At 40.8% G+C, this 17,435-nt stretch overlaps 1 protein-coding gene and 1 long non-coding RNA gene across 2 annotated transcripts in view; one reads left to right on the top strand and one right to left on the bottom strand.

The window, feature by feature from the left end:
* Positions 1-9: 9 nt before the first annotated feature.
* Positions 10-5,513, bottom strand: LOC144585839 (uncharacterized). The gene is made up of 2 exons (XR_013540414.1): positions 3,913-5,513; positions 10-2,522 (listed from the first exon to the last, which is right to left on the bottom strand). It is a non-coding gene; the product is annotated as an uncharacterized LOC144585839 (long non-coding RNA).
* A 3,156-nt stretch (positions 5,514-8,669) lies between these two features.
* The window catches only part of AARS2 (alanyl-tRNA synthetase 2, mitochondrial), a 34,384-nt gene continuing 25,618 nt past the window's right edge, over positions 8,670-17,435 (top strand). The window contains exons 1-3 of the mRNA XM_020785086.3: positions 8,670-8,921; positions 11,766-11,954; positions 12,341-12,486. Of these exons, the coding sequence (XP_020640745.3) occupies positions 8,685-8,921; positions 11,766-11,954; positions 12,341-12,486 (572 nt within the window). The 5' untranslated portion in view covers positions 8,670-8,684. The remainder of the gene's footprint in view (positions 8,922-11,765; positions 11,955-12,340; positions 12,487-17,435) is intronic.

A 17,435-nucleotide genomic window follows, 5' to 3' on the forward strand; every position in this document is an offset into this window, starting at 1 on the left:
ATGTAATGATTTTTAATTTTTTTCTGTGAAGCTGGCAGAATTTTTGAGGAAAGCAATAGGAAAGGATAACCTTAAGATTTCATGTGGTCTGTGGAGAGGGAAATGGGTTTTCTCATGGAATCATAGAGTAATTGAGTTGGAAGGAGCCTATGAGGCCATCCAATGGAACCCCTTGCTCAATACAGGAATCCAAATCAAGGCAGATCTGACAGATAGTGGCCCATTTACAGTACTCTTGAATGCCTCCAGAGTTTTGAATTTTCAGTCTGAATCTTCTGTAGCATCTCCTGCGTATATGGAAGTTGAGCCATGGCAACTGGGCTTCTTATTAGGCTGAAACATTTCACTGCTCGTCCAAGTAGCTTCTTCAGTCTGAGGAGAGTTGGTAGGAAATCCCTAATATATACAGTATAGTGGATATATAATGTTTGCACACCCCTGTTAAAATGTCAAGTATCTGTGAGGTAAAAAAATGAGACAAAGATAAATCATTTCAGGATTTTTCCACCTTTAATGAGACCTATGAACTGTACAACTCAGTTAAACAACAAACTGAAATCTTTTAGGTGGAGGGAAGCAGAAATAAAAAAAGAAATAATATGGTTGCATCTGTGTGCACACCCTCTTATAACTGGGGATGTAGCTGTGTTCAGCAGTAAACAATCACATTCAAACTCATGTTAAGTAGGAGTCAGTACACCCCTACCATCATTTAAAGTGCCTCTGAGGGATCCCAAATAAAGATCAGCTGTGCTAGTAGGTTTTTCCTGACATTTTCTTTGTCACATCCAGCAGCAGAAGCCATGGTCCACAGAAAGCTTCCAAAGCGTCAGAGGGATCTCATTGTTAAAAGGTATCAGTCAGGAGAAAGGTACAAAAGAATTTCCAAGGCATTCGATATACAGTACCATGGAACATAGTGAAGACAGTCATCAAGTGGAGAAAATATGGCACAACAGTGACATTACCAAGAACTGTGCATCCCTGCAAAATTGATGAAAAGACCAGAAGAAAATTAGTCAGGGAGGCTGCCAAGAGGCCTACAGCAATATTAAAGGAGCTACAGGAATATCTGGCAAGTACTGGCTGTGTGAGCAGAAGAGTGAGCAAATATTGCCAAATCAAGATGTGCCGTTCTGATAGACTCATACCCAAAAAGGTTGAGTGCTGTAATAAAATCAAAAGGTGCTTTGACAAAGTATTAGTTTAAAGGTGTGCACACAGATGCAACCATATTAGTTCAGGTTTTTTATTTTTGCTTCCCTCCTCCTAAAAGTTGTTCAACTGAGTTGTACAGTTCATAGATCTCATTAAAGGTGGAAACAGTTCTGAAATGATTTATCTTTGTCTCATTTTTTTACATCAGACACTTGACATTTTAACGGGGTGTGTAAACTTTTTATGTCCACTGTATCAGGGAGGATATATCAGGGATGTCCTACTAACTCTCCTCAGACTGAAGAAGCTACACAGATGAGTAACAAAACTTGTCAACCTAATAAGAAAGAAGCCCAATTGCCATGACTCAGCCTCACTTGGATGACTGAGAATCTTCACAGATACATCTCCTGCATACTTCAGGCAGAAAGTGTTTGGTTTCATGTACAATCTGGAGAATATTTTTGTCCTAAACACAACTTGCTCCTAAGCAGCATATCTGCAACTTGCTTTGTAACTTTCCCTATAAAGAGGTCTTTTGTATCTCAATATATCTTAAAATAATCATTCCATTGTTAGCATACGGTCTGTGTGACTTGCTGCAGCTAATTGCAGCAATTTCAATCCCATGAATTTTTCTTCCAGAAGGACTTTACTCCTCTCGAACCTGTTGCATATACTGTAGAAGCCTTGTATTCAGTTGGCCTCAGAACAAAGCATGGAATAAACGTTAGAATCACAAAAAAGAAGGGCCATTAGTCAGTCTACTGTTTTTCTATATCTATGACACAATTCACGTCAGCTGGTTAAGGATTTGACAAAAGAGGGAGGAACTTTCACGTCTTGCAGTGACGTTTCCTGCCCTGTTGCCTCTTCTGCCTCACAAGCAACTGCGTTTCTCCAGGTCAGCTTAGCCCAACGGTTCCTTCTTGCTTGTGATACTTGCGAATTCACTGCTACAAGTTCAAGTCCCGTGGGCGCTGTCTGGCCTTTTAGTCTTTTGATGTCACTGATTTACATTTATGAAAATTGCTGTATGTATATTTACATGAAACTTTGTGACTCTATATTTTTTCTGAACTATACACAAGATATTGGCACAAAGCCTGACGAAATTGAATTATAATCGAAAGGTATCTGCCTACTTGATTTTTTCAGCAGTCCAATAAATGTATACAGTAATCTGTTTCTGCATATATGTTTATCTTTCTACTGTCAGACATCTATAGCATTGGCCTTTTCTTGAAGGCTAAAGAATGAGGGAACAGCAAGTAAGTATACTTCAGTTTTCTATGTTCAAAAGAGGAGTGGAGCAAGGATGTGGTGGTCTGTCTCTCCATGGTCTGTTCCCATTGACTCAGGAACTGTCAAGAGAAATAAAAGCAAGCAGTTCAGACACATGTAGTATGTGTCATATGCGCCAGCCCTGCGCAAAGTACAGACCACCTTTGACATTCAACCCAAACATTTCTGAATTGTCTGTTTTTGTAAATGCGCAATGCTCTGTCAGCCTGGCCTACCTCTCAGAGTTGTTCTGGCGATAAGGTGTGAAGGAAGAGAAACATGTACCACATGGAGTGTACTACAGCAAAGGTGAGGCATAAATGCAACAATTGTACAATATATGCATATACTAAAAACATAATGTAGTTCCTAATTTTTTCATGTTCCTAATTGTAAAAATTGGTTTTACTGAGGGTTTCCAAATGGAGCATAACTTCCTGATAGTTTCTTCCTGCCATCCAAAAGCTGCTAGACACTCTCTCTCTCTCTCTCTCTCTCTCTGTGTGTGTGTTTCTATCTCACCTTTCTCCTTAAGAAGAACCCAAGATAGCCTACAGTATATCATTAAAAGACAGTACTGTATTTAAAGTTAACAATGGTGAGTATACAAATACAAAAAGGATCAAACAAAAACCATACTAAAAAATATTAAGCAGCACCAAACCATATTCAAAGCATTAAGATACAATCCATTTAAAAAAAAAAAACCACTCAGGCAGCCAATCACTAAGGGAAAGCTTTCCTGAAGAGAAAGGTGGACAGTGCTTGTAAAATAACAGTAAACATGGGGACAGCCTACTCTCCTCTGGGAGGGAGATCCAAAGTCTGAGAACAGCAACAAAGAAGACCCACCAAATGCACCTGTGAAAATAGTGAGATGAGAGAAAGACCTCACCTGATTATCTTCACACTTGAGAAAGCTCAATTTTAGAACATGAAACAGAACATTAGCTAGGAAAATTATTTTAGCACTTCCAGTGATCCATAGAAATAAAAGTACGATATCCACCAATTAAATAACTTCAGCTGGTATGGCATACAAAGGCTCTGGTGCACAGATTATATTATTCTATCTCTACCTGTTTGCATCAATCTGCCAATATGGGGAATCACTCTGCAGCCAGGTTCCAAACTCACTGAGCCATCCAGCTAGGACTCAATTTGTAATTGTATTCTTTCTCTCATGCTTTGTGACTTGGATTTCTCCATAGATGAATCCTTTGTATCTCAATATACATTTAAAGGGATTTTTTATAAAAAGCACACGTAGAATTGTATTGGGAGATATACCATCGTGGCAGTTTCTCCAGCATTAGGCTACATGGGCATAATTTTTTTTATGAAGTGCAGCCTATGAACAGTACTAGCACTAAGATGGAGAAATACATTCGTTCAATGCACAGTAGCTGTACTGGGAGGAGACACCATCATAGAGTACACTGGAATTTCAATGCAGTTTATTTCCTTTACCTTAGAGCAGGTCTGGATTATCTCTAGTCCTCCAAATGTTGTTGGATTCCAGTTCCTATTAGCTGCAGGCAGCCAGATCAGTGGTGAGGAACAATATGTGGCAAAGTCCATTAACGTATGGAGGACCACAGGTTCCCTAGCCTGCCCTATGTAAGCTGTTTTGCTGCTGTCCAATCTCATTCCACCACCTGCATTTCCGAACTGTGGAAGCCTGCTGACTTCTCTCCCAAGAGTGGAAAGCAGATGAGAATACTAGGTCATGTTGACTGCCCTTTAAAAAATAATAGCCAGAATCCTCCTGGTGTCAGCATACGGATTGTGTGACTTGTTGCAGCTAATTGCAACTAACTGACAAGGTGCTGAGACATGTATTGGTTGCAATGTGTGGTCGTGTGCCTGATTGTGTAACCAAAATTGCCCTGGTCCATTAGCTCAATTAGCCATGTCCAGTTACGAAAACCTTATATGACTCCCAGTCTGAGCATCTGGGCTGTTACAATATGATTTAAAGACTGCATTTCTAAATATTCTCCCTCCTCCAAAACTATCTCTTAGTGGTTGCTTGAGCATTCCACCTACCCAAGCCCAAACCCTGAGTTTGCAAGTAAATAGTCCTGTAGTGTTTACCCTGCTCATTAATATTTATACTGAGATTTGCATGCACCAATAGGAGTTGATGAGGGGCGGAGTTAAGAGGGTGAAGAAAAGGAGGGGGAGAGAGAAGGAGAGGAGGCAGTTAAGAGTGAAGAAAGGTTGTTTAGTTGAGAGTTAACGACATTGACTGAACTTTTATCACTTATAACAATAAACAATTTCTACTTGGTTCTTGAATGATACGTTGCCCGGATCTCTGTCATTAATAGTGAATAAAGTTGATGTAATCAACTGGTGGCAGCTGAACAACACCTAACGTGAGCCTTTGCTTGGTGAAACAACCAAGGGACAGGCGGGAACGTGACAAGTCCCATCATTTTTTCTTCCAGGAGCACTTCAGTCCTGAAGACTGTGGCATATAGAAAGCTTATACAGTATTTTGTTGGCATCTGTAAAAAGCACGGAATGAACATTTGAATCACAAATAAAGGTCGTGTGTCAGTCTACTGTTTTTCTACATCTATGACACAATTCACGTCAGGGTCTAAAAAGAGGGAATGGAGCTGGTTAGGGATTTGACAAAAGGGGGAGGAACTTTCAGCCACTGTCTTGCAGTGACGTTTCCTGGCCTGTTGCCTCTTCTGCCTCACAAGCAGCTGCATTTCTCCGGGTCAGCGTAGCCTAACGGTTCCTTCGTTGATTACAAACTCTATGTCACCAGGTTCAAGTCCCGTGGGCGCTGCCTGGCCTTTTAGTCTTTTGATGTCACTGACTTACATTTATGAAAATTGCTGTAAGTATACTTACACTTAAAAGTTTCCATAGGTAGATATCTATAGCACTGGCCATTTTATGCAGGCCCAAGAATGAGGGAACAGCAAGTTAGTACACTTCAGTTTAACATGTTCTAAAGAGGAACAAGGATGTGGCGGTCTGTCTCCCATGAACATTTTACTCAGGAATTTCTGAGTTGCTTGTTTTGTAAGTGCACAATGCTACCTCAGTCTAGCATGAACCATGATACGTTGCCCGGATCTCTGTCATTGCCCCACAGGCACGCAGGTAATAAAGCAACCCAAGTCTGAGGGTATATTTATTTTGGGTTTGTATGCATTTTTATGTAGAAAGTGCCTAGTCTAAATTTCAAATTAAGTTTAAACATAATTTGCAAGACTATAGTTCAGTCATGCTGACTGGTGAAATTTTTAACTGACTGGTGAGACATTCTAAAAATGTTCAAGCCCTACAGATCTGCTTTGATTTGGATTCCTGCATTGAGCAGGGAGTTGGACTTGATGGCCTTATAGGCTACTTCCACCTCTGTTATTCTATGATTTTATGCTTTGTGACTTGGATTCCTCTAGAGATAGGTATTTTGTATCTCAATACATTGCATTCAATAGAAGCAAAAGTAATGTACGTTCAGAATCCTGAAGGTAGCTTTTGAGTGACTATCCCAAAGAGACAAAGAGAATTATTGTAATGCAATCCAGTGCAAATAAATAGCATAGAACAAAAGAGTAAAAACAAGAGATTTCTTTGAGATGAGGAATCCTGAAATCTCAACAGGGAAACGCAGTATCTGATGAGAAGGAAATAAAGAAAAGATGGAAAAATTATGCTGAAGGCCTATACAGAAGAGATGAAAGGATGTTAGGCTCCTTTAAAGAGGTATCCTGTAATGAAGAATCTGCAGTTCTAGAAAGTGAAGTGAAAGCTGCTCTAAAATTATTTTGCTCTGAATTATTTCAGGACACAGAGACTGAATTGTCAAAATCCTAACAAGAATATGTCAATAAATAGGAAAACAAAACAATGGCTCATAGAATGGCAACAATAATATACTTCCAGTCCCCAAGAAAGGAGACACCAATGAGTGTATTAACTATAGGACCATTGTTCAAATTTTCCATGTAAGCAAAGTGTTGCTCAATGTACTGCAACAAAGGATTTAACCTTATACTGTATGGGGCAAGAAATACCTGATGTTCAATCTGGGTTCCAAAAAGGAAGAGGCACTCAAAATAATATTGCAAATATCTGCTGGCTGTTTGAATTTCAGAATATCAGTCTATGCTTTATAGACCACAGCAAAGCCTTCAACTGTGTGGATCATGAGAAACTATAGGCTATTCTGAAATAAATGAGTCAGTCTCAGCACTTGGCTGTCATGATACACGACCTCTATTGTGGTCAAGAAGCTACTATTAGGGCAGAATATGAAGAGATAAAATGATTTCCTATAGGCAAAGGTGTCAGACAAGGGTGCATTTTATCTCTGTAGCTATTCAATTTGTATACGTAATATATAATACAGTGAGGTGGATTAGATTCAGATGAAGGAGGAATGAAAATTGGTAGAAGAAACATCAATAATTTCAAATATGTAGGTGATATCATACTAGTGAAAGAAAGCAGCAGTAATTTGAAACTACTTTATCAAATGTGAAAGAATAAAGTGCCAAAGCAGGACTGCAGTTAAACATAAAGAAGACAAAAATAATGACTAGAGAAGAATTACTGTATACTACTTTAATGTTGATAACAAAGAAATTTAAATAGCAGAGATTCTGTATACCTTGGTTAAATTATCAATCCAAATGGAGACTGCAGCTAAGAAATCAGAAAAAGACTTAGAAAGGCAGTAATGAAGGAATTATAAAAGATAAAGCTGTAAAGATGTGTCACTGGAGTCCACGTTCAAGATCATTCACACTCTTGTATTGGTGTGAAAGCTGGACAGTAAAGTGACAAGAAAAAATTGATTTGTTTGAAATGTGCTGTTGGACGAGAGCTTTGTGGATACCTTGGATTGCCAGAAAGATGAACAAGTGAGCAAAGCAAGTCTGAATTATCTCTAGAGGCAAAAATGATGAACCAGGTCTGCTGGAAAAGACAATAATGCTGGGAAAAGTTGAAGACAGCAGGAAAAAGAGAAAGACCAGACATGAGATTGATTGACTCCCTGTAGGAACCACAGCCTTGAATTTATACAAGCTGTGCAGGGCTGTTGAGGGCAGGACATTTTGGAGGTCATTCATTCATTGGATCACCATAAGTTGGATACAGCTTGATGGTATGTAACAACTATCGCCACCAAATTCACCAAACTACCCAGCCAGAAGGGGGACGTGGTGGCGCTGTGGGCTAAACCGCAGAAGCCTGTGTTGCAGGGTCAGAAGACCAAGCAGTTGTAAGATCGAATCCACGCGACGGAGTGAGCGCCTGTCGCTTGTCCCAGCTCCCGCCAACCTAGCGGTTCGAAAGCATACAAATGCGAGTAGATAAATAGGTAGCATCTCGGTGGGAAGGTAAACAGTGTTCTGTGTCTAAATCACACTGGCCATGTGACCACGGAAACATTGTCTTCGGACAAACGCTGGCTCTATGGCTTGATGAGCGGGATGAGCGCCGCCCCCTAGAGTCGGACACGACTGGACAAAAAAATTTTCAAGGGGAACCTTTACCTTTTTACCCAGCCAGAAGTAGACAAACACTATTTGCAAATAAATATACAGTGTATCAGAAAAACACTGACAATGTGTTTGTAGGTATGATACAGTGCTTGCTTTTTCACTATGCAAAGATTGCTAAGTGTGCACTAACTTGGTATATAAAGGCCAAAATCCTATTGTGCAGCTATGGGATTGCACCCACAGTAGATGTGCAAACACTGAGGTGGAAGTGCTGTTCCCAAAACACGTTGCAGAATGGCTGGTGCTGCAGACACATGACTAACTGCACAATGGCAGGGTACAACTCTATTTACACCAATATATCTTTACATTACACTGGCATGAACAGGATACTGGCCAATGTGTGCTTGGCTCCCATTTGTCTGGCACCTCTCATCTTGAAAGTGGGATGATCCAGCTGTCCCAGTGTGAAATTCTAGGGAAAGACAGCAAAAAAGTATACTACACGCTCCCCGTTTGTCTGAGAACTACGAAATTCCAAGGCTGAAAGGTGGCACCCACTTCAATGCTTCCTGCACTGAAGTTACAAATTTACCACCATTCAATCTCCACGATTCAGTGGGAGACTTTAGAATCCCAACAGAGACATCGATTTGACCCGCGCGAAGCCGTCCAGCCCACTCTCCTCTGCTGCACCGAATACAAACTCCCTACACTCTTCCCCTTGAAGCCGCCAGTCCCACAGTTCCGCCCACAGTTAAAATGGCGGTGGCAGCAGCAGTCAAGGGCGCTGCGGGACGTTTCATTCTTCGGGTTTCCCCCGACTGGTACTGCAGCTCCTGCCGAGCTCGCTCTACTGCTTCGCTGTCATCCTCGCGAGTGCGTCAGACTTTCATCCAATTCTTCCAGGAGCGGTATGGGCATCAAAGAGTACCATCGGCGTCGGTACGGCCGCGCGGGGATCTCGGACTGCTCTTCGTGAACGCGGGAATGAACCAGGTACGGCCTCTAAAAGGGAGCTACGGAGGTACAAACTCCGCTCTGGGGTTCCTCGCGCTGCCTAGTCCGGCGGGTGGACTGTGCTTTTCCTTTGCCCAGAACCCATGGACTTCGGTGCTGCTAAACTCTTTCACGTGCTCCCGGTTTCCGGGGGAAGATGTCCCGCTACAGGTCTTAGAACATCATCGTATGGCATCCTGAAGATTGACAGGTTTATGATGGCCTAAGCTTTGATAGGCACTAGCCACTTCATCAAATGCGTCTCCAGAGGCATGTGCCATATGCTTTTTAGACCTTAAAGTGGCACAAACCTCTCCTGGTTTTGTTGCTATAATGATAATGAAAATGTGTCATCAAGTCAATTCTGACTTATGGTGACCCTTTTCAGGGTTTTCCAAGTAGAGACTAATTTTCAGGTTTTTCCAAGTAGAGACTCCCAAACTCTGGCTTTGTAGCTAGATACCGGTTGTAAATGGCTAACATAATTGTCCTTCTAACAAATATTATAGTTAGATACTTGTTGTAGGTTCTCCAGGCTGTTCGGCTGTGTTCTGAAAGCTTTTCTTCCTAACATTTCGCCAATCTCTGTGGCTGGTGTCTTCAGAGAATAGGAGTCAGAACTTTTCCCTCACTTTTGTTGACTATGAGGGCTACATTTCTTCTATGGGATTCTTGCCCACAATAGTAGATATGATAATCATCTGAATTGAATTCGCCCATTCCCAGCTATTTTAGTTCATTTATGCCCAGGATGTCAATGTTTATTTTTGCCATCTCCCCGTTTGACCACACTCAGCTTACCAAAGTTCATAGATCTTACATTCCAGGTTCCTATGCAGTATTTTTCTTTGCAGCATCGGATTTTCCTTTCACTTCCAGGCACGTCCACAGCTGAGCGTCCTTTCGGCTTTGGCCCAACCACTTCATTAGCTCTGGAGCTACTTATACTTGTCCTCCACTCTTCCTCAGTAGCATGTTAGATGCCTTCCAACCTGAGGGGCTCATCTTCCAGCGTAATATCTTTAGCCTTTTGTTTCTGTTCATGGGGTATTCTTGGGAAAGATACTGGAGTGGCTTGCCAGTTCCTGCTCCAGGCGGATCGCATTTAATCAGAACTCTCCACTATGTCCTGTCCATCTTGGGTGTCCCTGCATGGCATAGCCCATAGCTCCTCTGAATTACTCAAGTCCCTTTGCCACGACAAGGCAGCAATCTATGAAGGCGCTTAAAAACCTTAGGCCATCATTACTGTTCCTCACAGTTTGTACTAATGCAGTAAAGCATTTTGAGGTTTATTACCCCACCACACAGGCTCATTGTAATGAAATCTTCAGGTAATGAAGGTGTGAGGGATGTGTAGCCTTCTGGATACTGCTGGACTGCAACTATTCCCATCATCCCACACCACTGCCTAGGCTGACTGGCATGGCTGTATGACTACATCTGAAAGACCACATATTCCATTTCTGATGTACAATATGTAATGAAATAGCCTCCCTCATATACCTTCTGGGAATCTGCAGTTGATTATGTGGTCAAAACCCAGTGTGTACATCACATGTACTTGAAGCATTTATGATTGTTACACATTATCTAGATGTGGGTATATCACTAATTCAGATGTAGGAGTGCTTTTTGTAGAGGCATAGCAAAACTTGTGAAGTGATGATTTCTGATAAAAGGTATATAATATGCATTCGCTGGAAGAACTCAATGACCGAAACATTGTTGAAATTTATGCATGCGAAAGGGGAACTGCAGAAGCTGCTATAGCTAATTGACAAGGTGGTGGTCACATCTCGGACATGTGACTGGTCACATATCCAGCACCTTGTTGGTTAGCCATGGCAATTTCCATATTTTCTATTGTGCACACATCCAAAATCCACACATCCAGGATTTTGGCCATTGAGAGCCAAAGCACCAAAAGACTCTTACTGGTAATATTACTAGTTTCAGAATTTCACCTGTATTACGGATTGTGTAATGTGTGTTTTTCCAGGAGTTCACCTCCCATATAAAACATAGTACATTCTGAAAAAGATAGTTCTTGAATCCTTGTGTGCTGCTCAACAATTTTCCACTGCTACAATGTTATTCAGAATCAGCTGGTGTATCCTAACTTTTTTTATTTCCCAGTATGTATATGTTCAGTGTTTTGTAAAAGGAATTTATAGACGTGCAGAGCAGCCATCAAAATCCCTTTCTACTGTATGCAGTTTAGTGTGTAAGTGGGAACCCAAAGACTCTGGCATTTGTTATGATACTAAGGTGTGAACTAAAGTTAGCAGTACTGAAATTGGTATGGATGTTTGTATGCAGAACATACATTATTGATCCAACTCAACTTGTATTATTAAGCAACGGAAACTTATATTTATCCCTGCTAGAAGGGTCTACACCTGAACCATTGCCTTTTCTTCCTTTCCTGTTTGCATCAGGCAAAGTTGCTTTTACTACCCTGTTTCCCTGAAAATAACACAGGGTCTTATATTATTTTTTGCTCCAAAAAATGAATTAGGGCTTATTTTCTCTTTTTTTTTTCATGTACAGCGATCTACATTTATTCAAATACAGTCATGTCATCTTCTTCTGGTTGCTGCACAATGGTGGAGGGCGGGCTTTCACTTAACTAGGGATTATTTTTGGGGTAGGGCTTATATTACAAGCACCCTGAAAAACCATGCTAGGGCTTATTTTCAGATTAGTTCTTATTTTAGGGGAAACAGGGTATCACTGTTTTAATGTGCAATATAACAGTGTTCTAGCCTGACCTTCCCTGGAAACCTATCTACTGCTATCATATATGTAAATTTTCCTTTTGGTTCCTTTCAAAATTTCCAGTTCAAACCCATTTTCCTGGGCACAGCAGATCCTCGGAGTGAGCTGGCACGTTATCGGCGCGTGGTGAACAGCCAGAAGTGTGTACGCGCAGGTGGGAAGCACAACGATTTGGAAGATGTGGGTCGAGACGTCTATCATCATACATTCTTTGAAATGCTGGGGAACTGGTCCTTTGGAGATTACTTTAAAGTAAGACAGGAAGTTGTTTTTTTCTTACAGAATATGTTGCATCTTCTTCTTTGCACTGAAAGGTGGTGTTGTACTGCACAAACTCATATTTCAAAGGGCTCTTTTGTTTCTAAAGTGTCAGTTGAAATTAAATTTGCAGAAAGAGGAGAACCCTTCCTGGATTAGAGCAGGGAAGGAATTATAAGTTTATAATTCTTTGTGGAAATAATTCCACAAAGGAAATAATTCCTCCCCTGTGGAAATAATTCCTTATGTGTGAGAAAGTGTTGTCTTTGAATATTATTAACCTAGCCTTTTTTGTTTTTATGTTGGAGAGGAAATGAACATGAAATCCCCACCTGCAGTCTGAAGTGGCCCAGACTCAATATTACCTTCTTCATCTTCAGGAAGAAGCTTGTAAGATGGCATGGGAACTCCTAACAGAAGTCTATGAAATCCCAAAGGACCGTCTTTATGTCACCTACTTTGAAGGAGATGCTTCACTTGGCCTTAGTGCAGATGAAGAGACCAAGGAGATCTGGCTTAGCCTGGGGTGAGTAAACGAGAAAAAGTGAGAAATCAAATTGCAAAAGCCTTGCCTGTATATCGTCACTACCAGTTTGTAGTCATGCTTTATGCGGTGTGCACTTTGGCATTAAATTCACTATCTGGGCTGCTTTTTGTTTGAAGGTTCTATCTTTTACAGGAAAATCCAGTCTCTGAAAGAAGCTTGGGATTTAGGTAGGGTTTCAGATGTGGTCTCTACTAAATTAATTGAGAGTCCATGCTGCATATAGCTATTTGATGTCACCTTAGCTTTCTCTTCTCCTTGCCCAAGTACTCTAAATCATACAAAGAACTCAATGCTATTATTAACTGGTTGATGAAGTAAGCACAATTCTGCAAATGTTACCTATTTTTTCAGAATATGCCATTATGTAGGATTTCAATTTCTTGACAATCAGAACTATTCTGATGGCTTGTTGATTTGTATGTACGAAGTTTAAAATAAGCACTGCACAAGGAATTAATTTAAAAAGTCACTACCCAAAAATATAGACCTAAGATAAATTGCTATTAATCCCGTAAAGTCTTGATTTAAAATCCTTATAGAACTCTGCTATATAATTATAATAATAAAACACATTTCTTTTCATCCTCTTTCTAAGGGAGGCCATCTTAACCGCATAAACAGCAACCCTCTGTGTTATGAACATGCTGGATCCACACAACAAATAGTCTATTTTTTCTCTTGTCATCCCATGTCCTTATCCTATTAAAGAGCAGGGCAAAGTAATGTTTTCTAATATTAGCCTATAACTGACAGGGCAGCAAATAGTGGGCAAGATCTTCTATTTTATCATTCCCACAGGGGCAATGTCTATTTTGTACAGGTATGCCCAAAAAATGACCCCTCTTCATCATTGTATCCATTTGTTCAAAACAGAGTCATGTTGTCGGGATCTGCAAGATGAGAGGAAGTAGGGATCTTGCAGATGAAGCCTCAGGGCAGGGATCTTTCTCCTCAACCAGCAAGGAGAAAGGAAAAGAGACACGGGACACTCAGAGTGTGGTTTTCAGGATGGGATCCGGATGAATACAGAACAGCCTGCCATGGGGCACCTGTTCAGTAGGAGTTCTCCTTCTCTCGATCCGGCCTCCCCTCAGTTTATTGTATCCCCTACCTTTGAACAAGTTAATCAATACAGAGGTAACTAATTTCTTGAATACACAACAGAATAACCAGAGTTAGAGACAGCTAATTTCCTTGAATACACAAGCATCAGTAAACAGAATGGTTGGTAAACAGACAGGCTGGTAAACAGACAGTTAATAGTAAACAGACACAGATACCATCCAAATACACAGACAAGTTCCTGAATACACGAACACTTTAACTACATTATCCAGAGACAATAGACAGCAGGTCAATGATTTATCCGTTACTGGAAGTTAACAGTTATGTACGTGTCTTGCAGCTAGGGCATGATGTCTGCTACTAGCATACAGATATATACATTTATATACATTTATAATATACATTTGCTACTGCCATAGATATATACATTTTAAAGGCATACAATTTCCCCACATCCCAACCGTTTTTTATTTATTTTGTTGAAGACAATGGCTGTTGTAAACTCCTGAAAATTCTAAATCCAGGGGGTTCCGGTGCAGGTATGAGAGGGCGGAATAGCATGTTCCAGGCCACTGCAATAAGCGTTCAAATAGTCAAACCTGTTTCCTTGTTGCACTGAGAGGCAAAACTCATTCTTTACAACTTTAAAACATTGTTCAGATGGAATGAAACCTGGAATCTTGCAAGAGAATTAGATGGCATATTCTGATGACATCAACATTACAGTGTAGATTAAAGAAAACCCAATACTGGATAATTAGAATTACAATTACACTAAGATACGCATAACGAGTACATAACCGTGTTCAGGAAAAACAAACATATTGAAAACATATTATTCAGCTATATAAGCCCAACATATTGCTAAGAGGCAAAAGCGAAAAACTTTAAGGTATACAGATTTTTTGCATAGAAATATGTGACACAGACAACGTCCCCATTGAAGACACACACACTATGAATTTCTTGTATGATACTTGACTGGAGAGATACATATAGAGCTTGGCAAAAGAACAGCAACTGATGTTGAGGGATGAGTAGTAAAGAATGATGCTTGTATGCATCTGCCTTGCTCTGGGGCAAAGTTCTTAAACTGTACAACTGACTGAATTAAAAAAGTTGCCTGCTAGTGCCCTTAAATTTCCCTTGGACTGAAAATATGTTTCTACAGGCAAGCATGTCAGATGAATCAGCATCACAGTGTACAAAATTGCCTACTGTGGGGCCTACTTGTAGGGAATAATATGTTTCTCTGTCTCAGGGATAAACAGATAAAGTTTTCATATTACATTAGAAAATAATTTTCAAGGAAAACTGTGACATGTAAAAGAATAAACATACAGTGTCTACAACAAAATTAAATTCAGCATTAGAGAAAAGCTCAAAGGCTAAAACTGCAGTTAATTCTGAGTATAAAACTAAGAATTGCTTCTCTAAAATTCAATACTTTAAGATCTGGCTAACAGAGGAAACACATGTCATGCACTTTTATCCTGCAGAAAGAAAAACAAACAATTTTGACAATTTACAGCATTTGGAACAAACATTTTCTTAGGGATGTGACACTGTTACTCCTGGAAGGCAGAGACAGGAATGCAGGCTTGTATGAAGTCCCATATGCTCACAGCAATGCAAAATATGATAGGATTTGTAGTTCTAAGAACATGGAACCTAGAGTGTGCAGGACATCATTTGGATCCTTACAAGTGGGTTGAGTGTAAACAATGCTTTTCCAGATTGGAAGGTGATGGGGGAAAACTTTCTGGTTCGCCTCCTCCCACCCCAATATGCAGCATTAGTCTCTCTACTGGCCAGGTGTGAGGCATTCTTTGGTGATCTGTATAACTGCCATGTCCAGCTGAGTAGGATTTTTCATTCAAACAGGATTAGCACATGGAAAAAGCAGTTCAAAACAAGCTTCATGTTGGGGTGTAGCAGTCACCCCCCTTAGATTCTCTTCCTTCTCCCCTTCCTTATATGATCCATCAAATGCTTGTAGAGCTGCTTTTGTACCCCAGTCTATGATATCAAAGAAATCTGGGCCTGGGTCCCAATTCCATAAAATATCATGCAACTTTGGCTGAACAGGCGGAGATACTGAGGTAGCTGCTGCTTCTTTCAGACCAGCAAGGAAGGGGGTCAGGCATGCAGCTTGATTTGCTGATTGGAATGCGTTTATAGATACTCCTGCTGCTTGAGTTAAAGCTGTTGTCGTGAAGCCTTGCTGAACAGTAGTAGCAAATGCAGCTCCTCCCATAAACATTAGAGGACCATCAGGGGATGCACCAGCATTAATTTCCACTTGCTTAGGGCAAATGAGTCCTTCTGCTGGTGGAAAAAAATCTTTTATCAAGGCCTTGCAGTCGTTAGAGACAAGCCATTGGACGGATGAGAAGTCTGGGAGAGCCTCTGTCTCTGTGTCTTTAAGACTGAGTTGCAGTTTGCGAATGCCTTGAGATGGGGGCAGTTCAGATTCAACAGGAACTGCTATGGCAGATTCTTGCATGACAGCAGAAATTGCACAGCTAGTTTCTGGACAAGTTTCTGTTCTATCCATTGAAGGATGGTTATCAATCTCAGTTGCCTGAGGGACGGCAGAACTGGGAGGCAACTGAGTTTTCCAGGAGGTGTTCTCATGCTGCTCCAGGCAAGCCAAAGAGGCTGAAGGGAGCGGAGGCAGAATTTGAGGGAGTTGTTTGATTAGATTAGCCTCGAATTCTGGATTGAAAAAGATATTACGTGTGTCTTGAAGGCAAGTACACACTACAAATTGTTCTTGAAGATTGGATAAAGAAGCTCCCATGTTGCTAAAAGTGTAGGTGTCTTACTTGACAAATTCCACTCACCTGAGGGATCCTTGCGGATGATTGACGCGTCTTGGGGCCTGTGCCAGGCGAGATGAGTGCGAATTGTCGAAAGTTGACCTCAGTCCTACTCATCGGGATCCAGAGGATGCATGCGCGCGCTGTAGCCCTTCCATACCGGGCGTGATGAGTAGGATGACAGGTGAATTACCTCAGAGAGGGCACCATTTGTCGGGATCTGCAAGATGAGAGGAAGTAGGGATCTTGCAGATGAAGCCTCAGGGCAGGGATCTTTCTCCTCAACCAGCAAGGAGAAAGGAAAAGAGACACGGGACACTCAGAGTGTGGTTTTCAGGATGGGATCCGGATGAATACAGAACAGCCTGCCATGGGGCACCTGTTCAGTAGGAGTTCTCCTTCTCTCGATCCGGCCTCCCCTCAGTTTATTGTATCCCCTACCTTTGAACAAGTTAATCAATACAGAGGTAACTAATTTCTTGAATACACAACAGAATAACCAGAGTTAGAGACAGCTAATTTCCTTGAATACACAAGCATCAGTAAACAGAATGGTTGGTAAACAGACAGGCTGGTAAACAGACAGTTAATAGTAAACAGACACAGATACCATCCAAATACACAGACAAGTTCCTGAATACACGAACACTTTAACTACATTATCCAGAGACAATAGACAGCAGGTCAATGATTTATCCGTTACTGGAAGTTAACAGTTATGTACGTGTCTTGCAGCTAGGGCATGATGTCTGCTACTAGCATACAGATATATACATTTATATACATTTATAATATACATTTGCTACTGCCATAGATATATACATTTTAAAGGCATACAATTTCCCCACATCATGTAAAGGCCACACGCAAGTCTCTTTTCATTGTAAAGGACAAATAGTTTTCTTCCTGAAATTGGGCTTTAGCCCCAGCCAGCCATTTCATAGATTTTACCGGTGCTAGTGTGGCTAGGTCCACCTGAGCTCGAATATCTAAAACTCTTTGTTTAAAAACATTTTTATATTGCAGTTAAGAACATTTACA

Source organism: Pogona vitticeps, chromosome 1 (genome assembly GCF_051106095.1).
Source record: "Pogona vitticeps strain Pit_001003342236 chromosome 1, PviZW2.1, whole genome shotgun sequence".
NCBI lineage: Eukaryota > Metazoa > Chordata > Lepidosauria > Squamata > Agamidae > Pogona > Pogona vitticeps.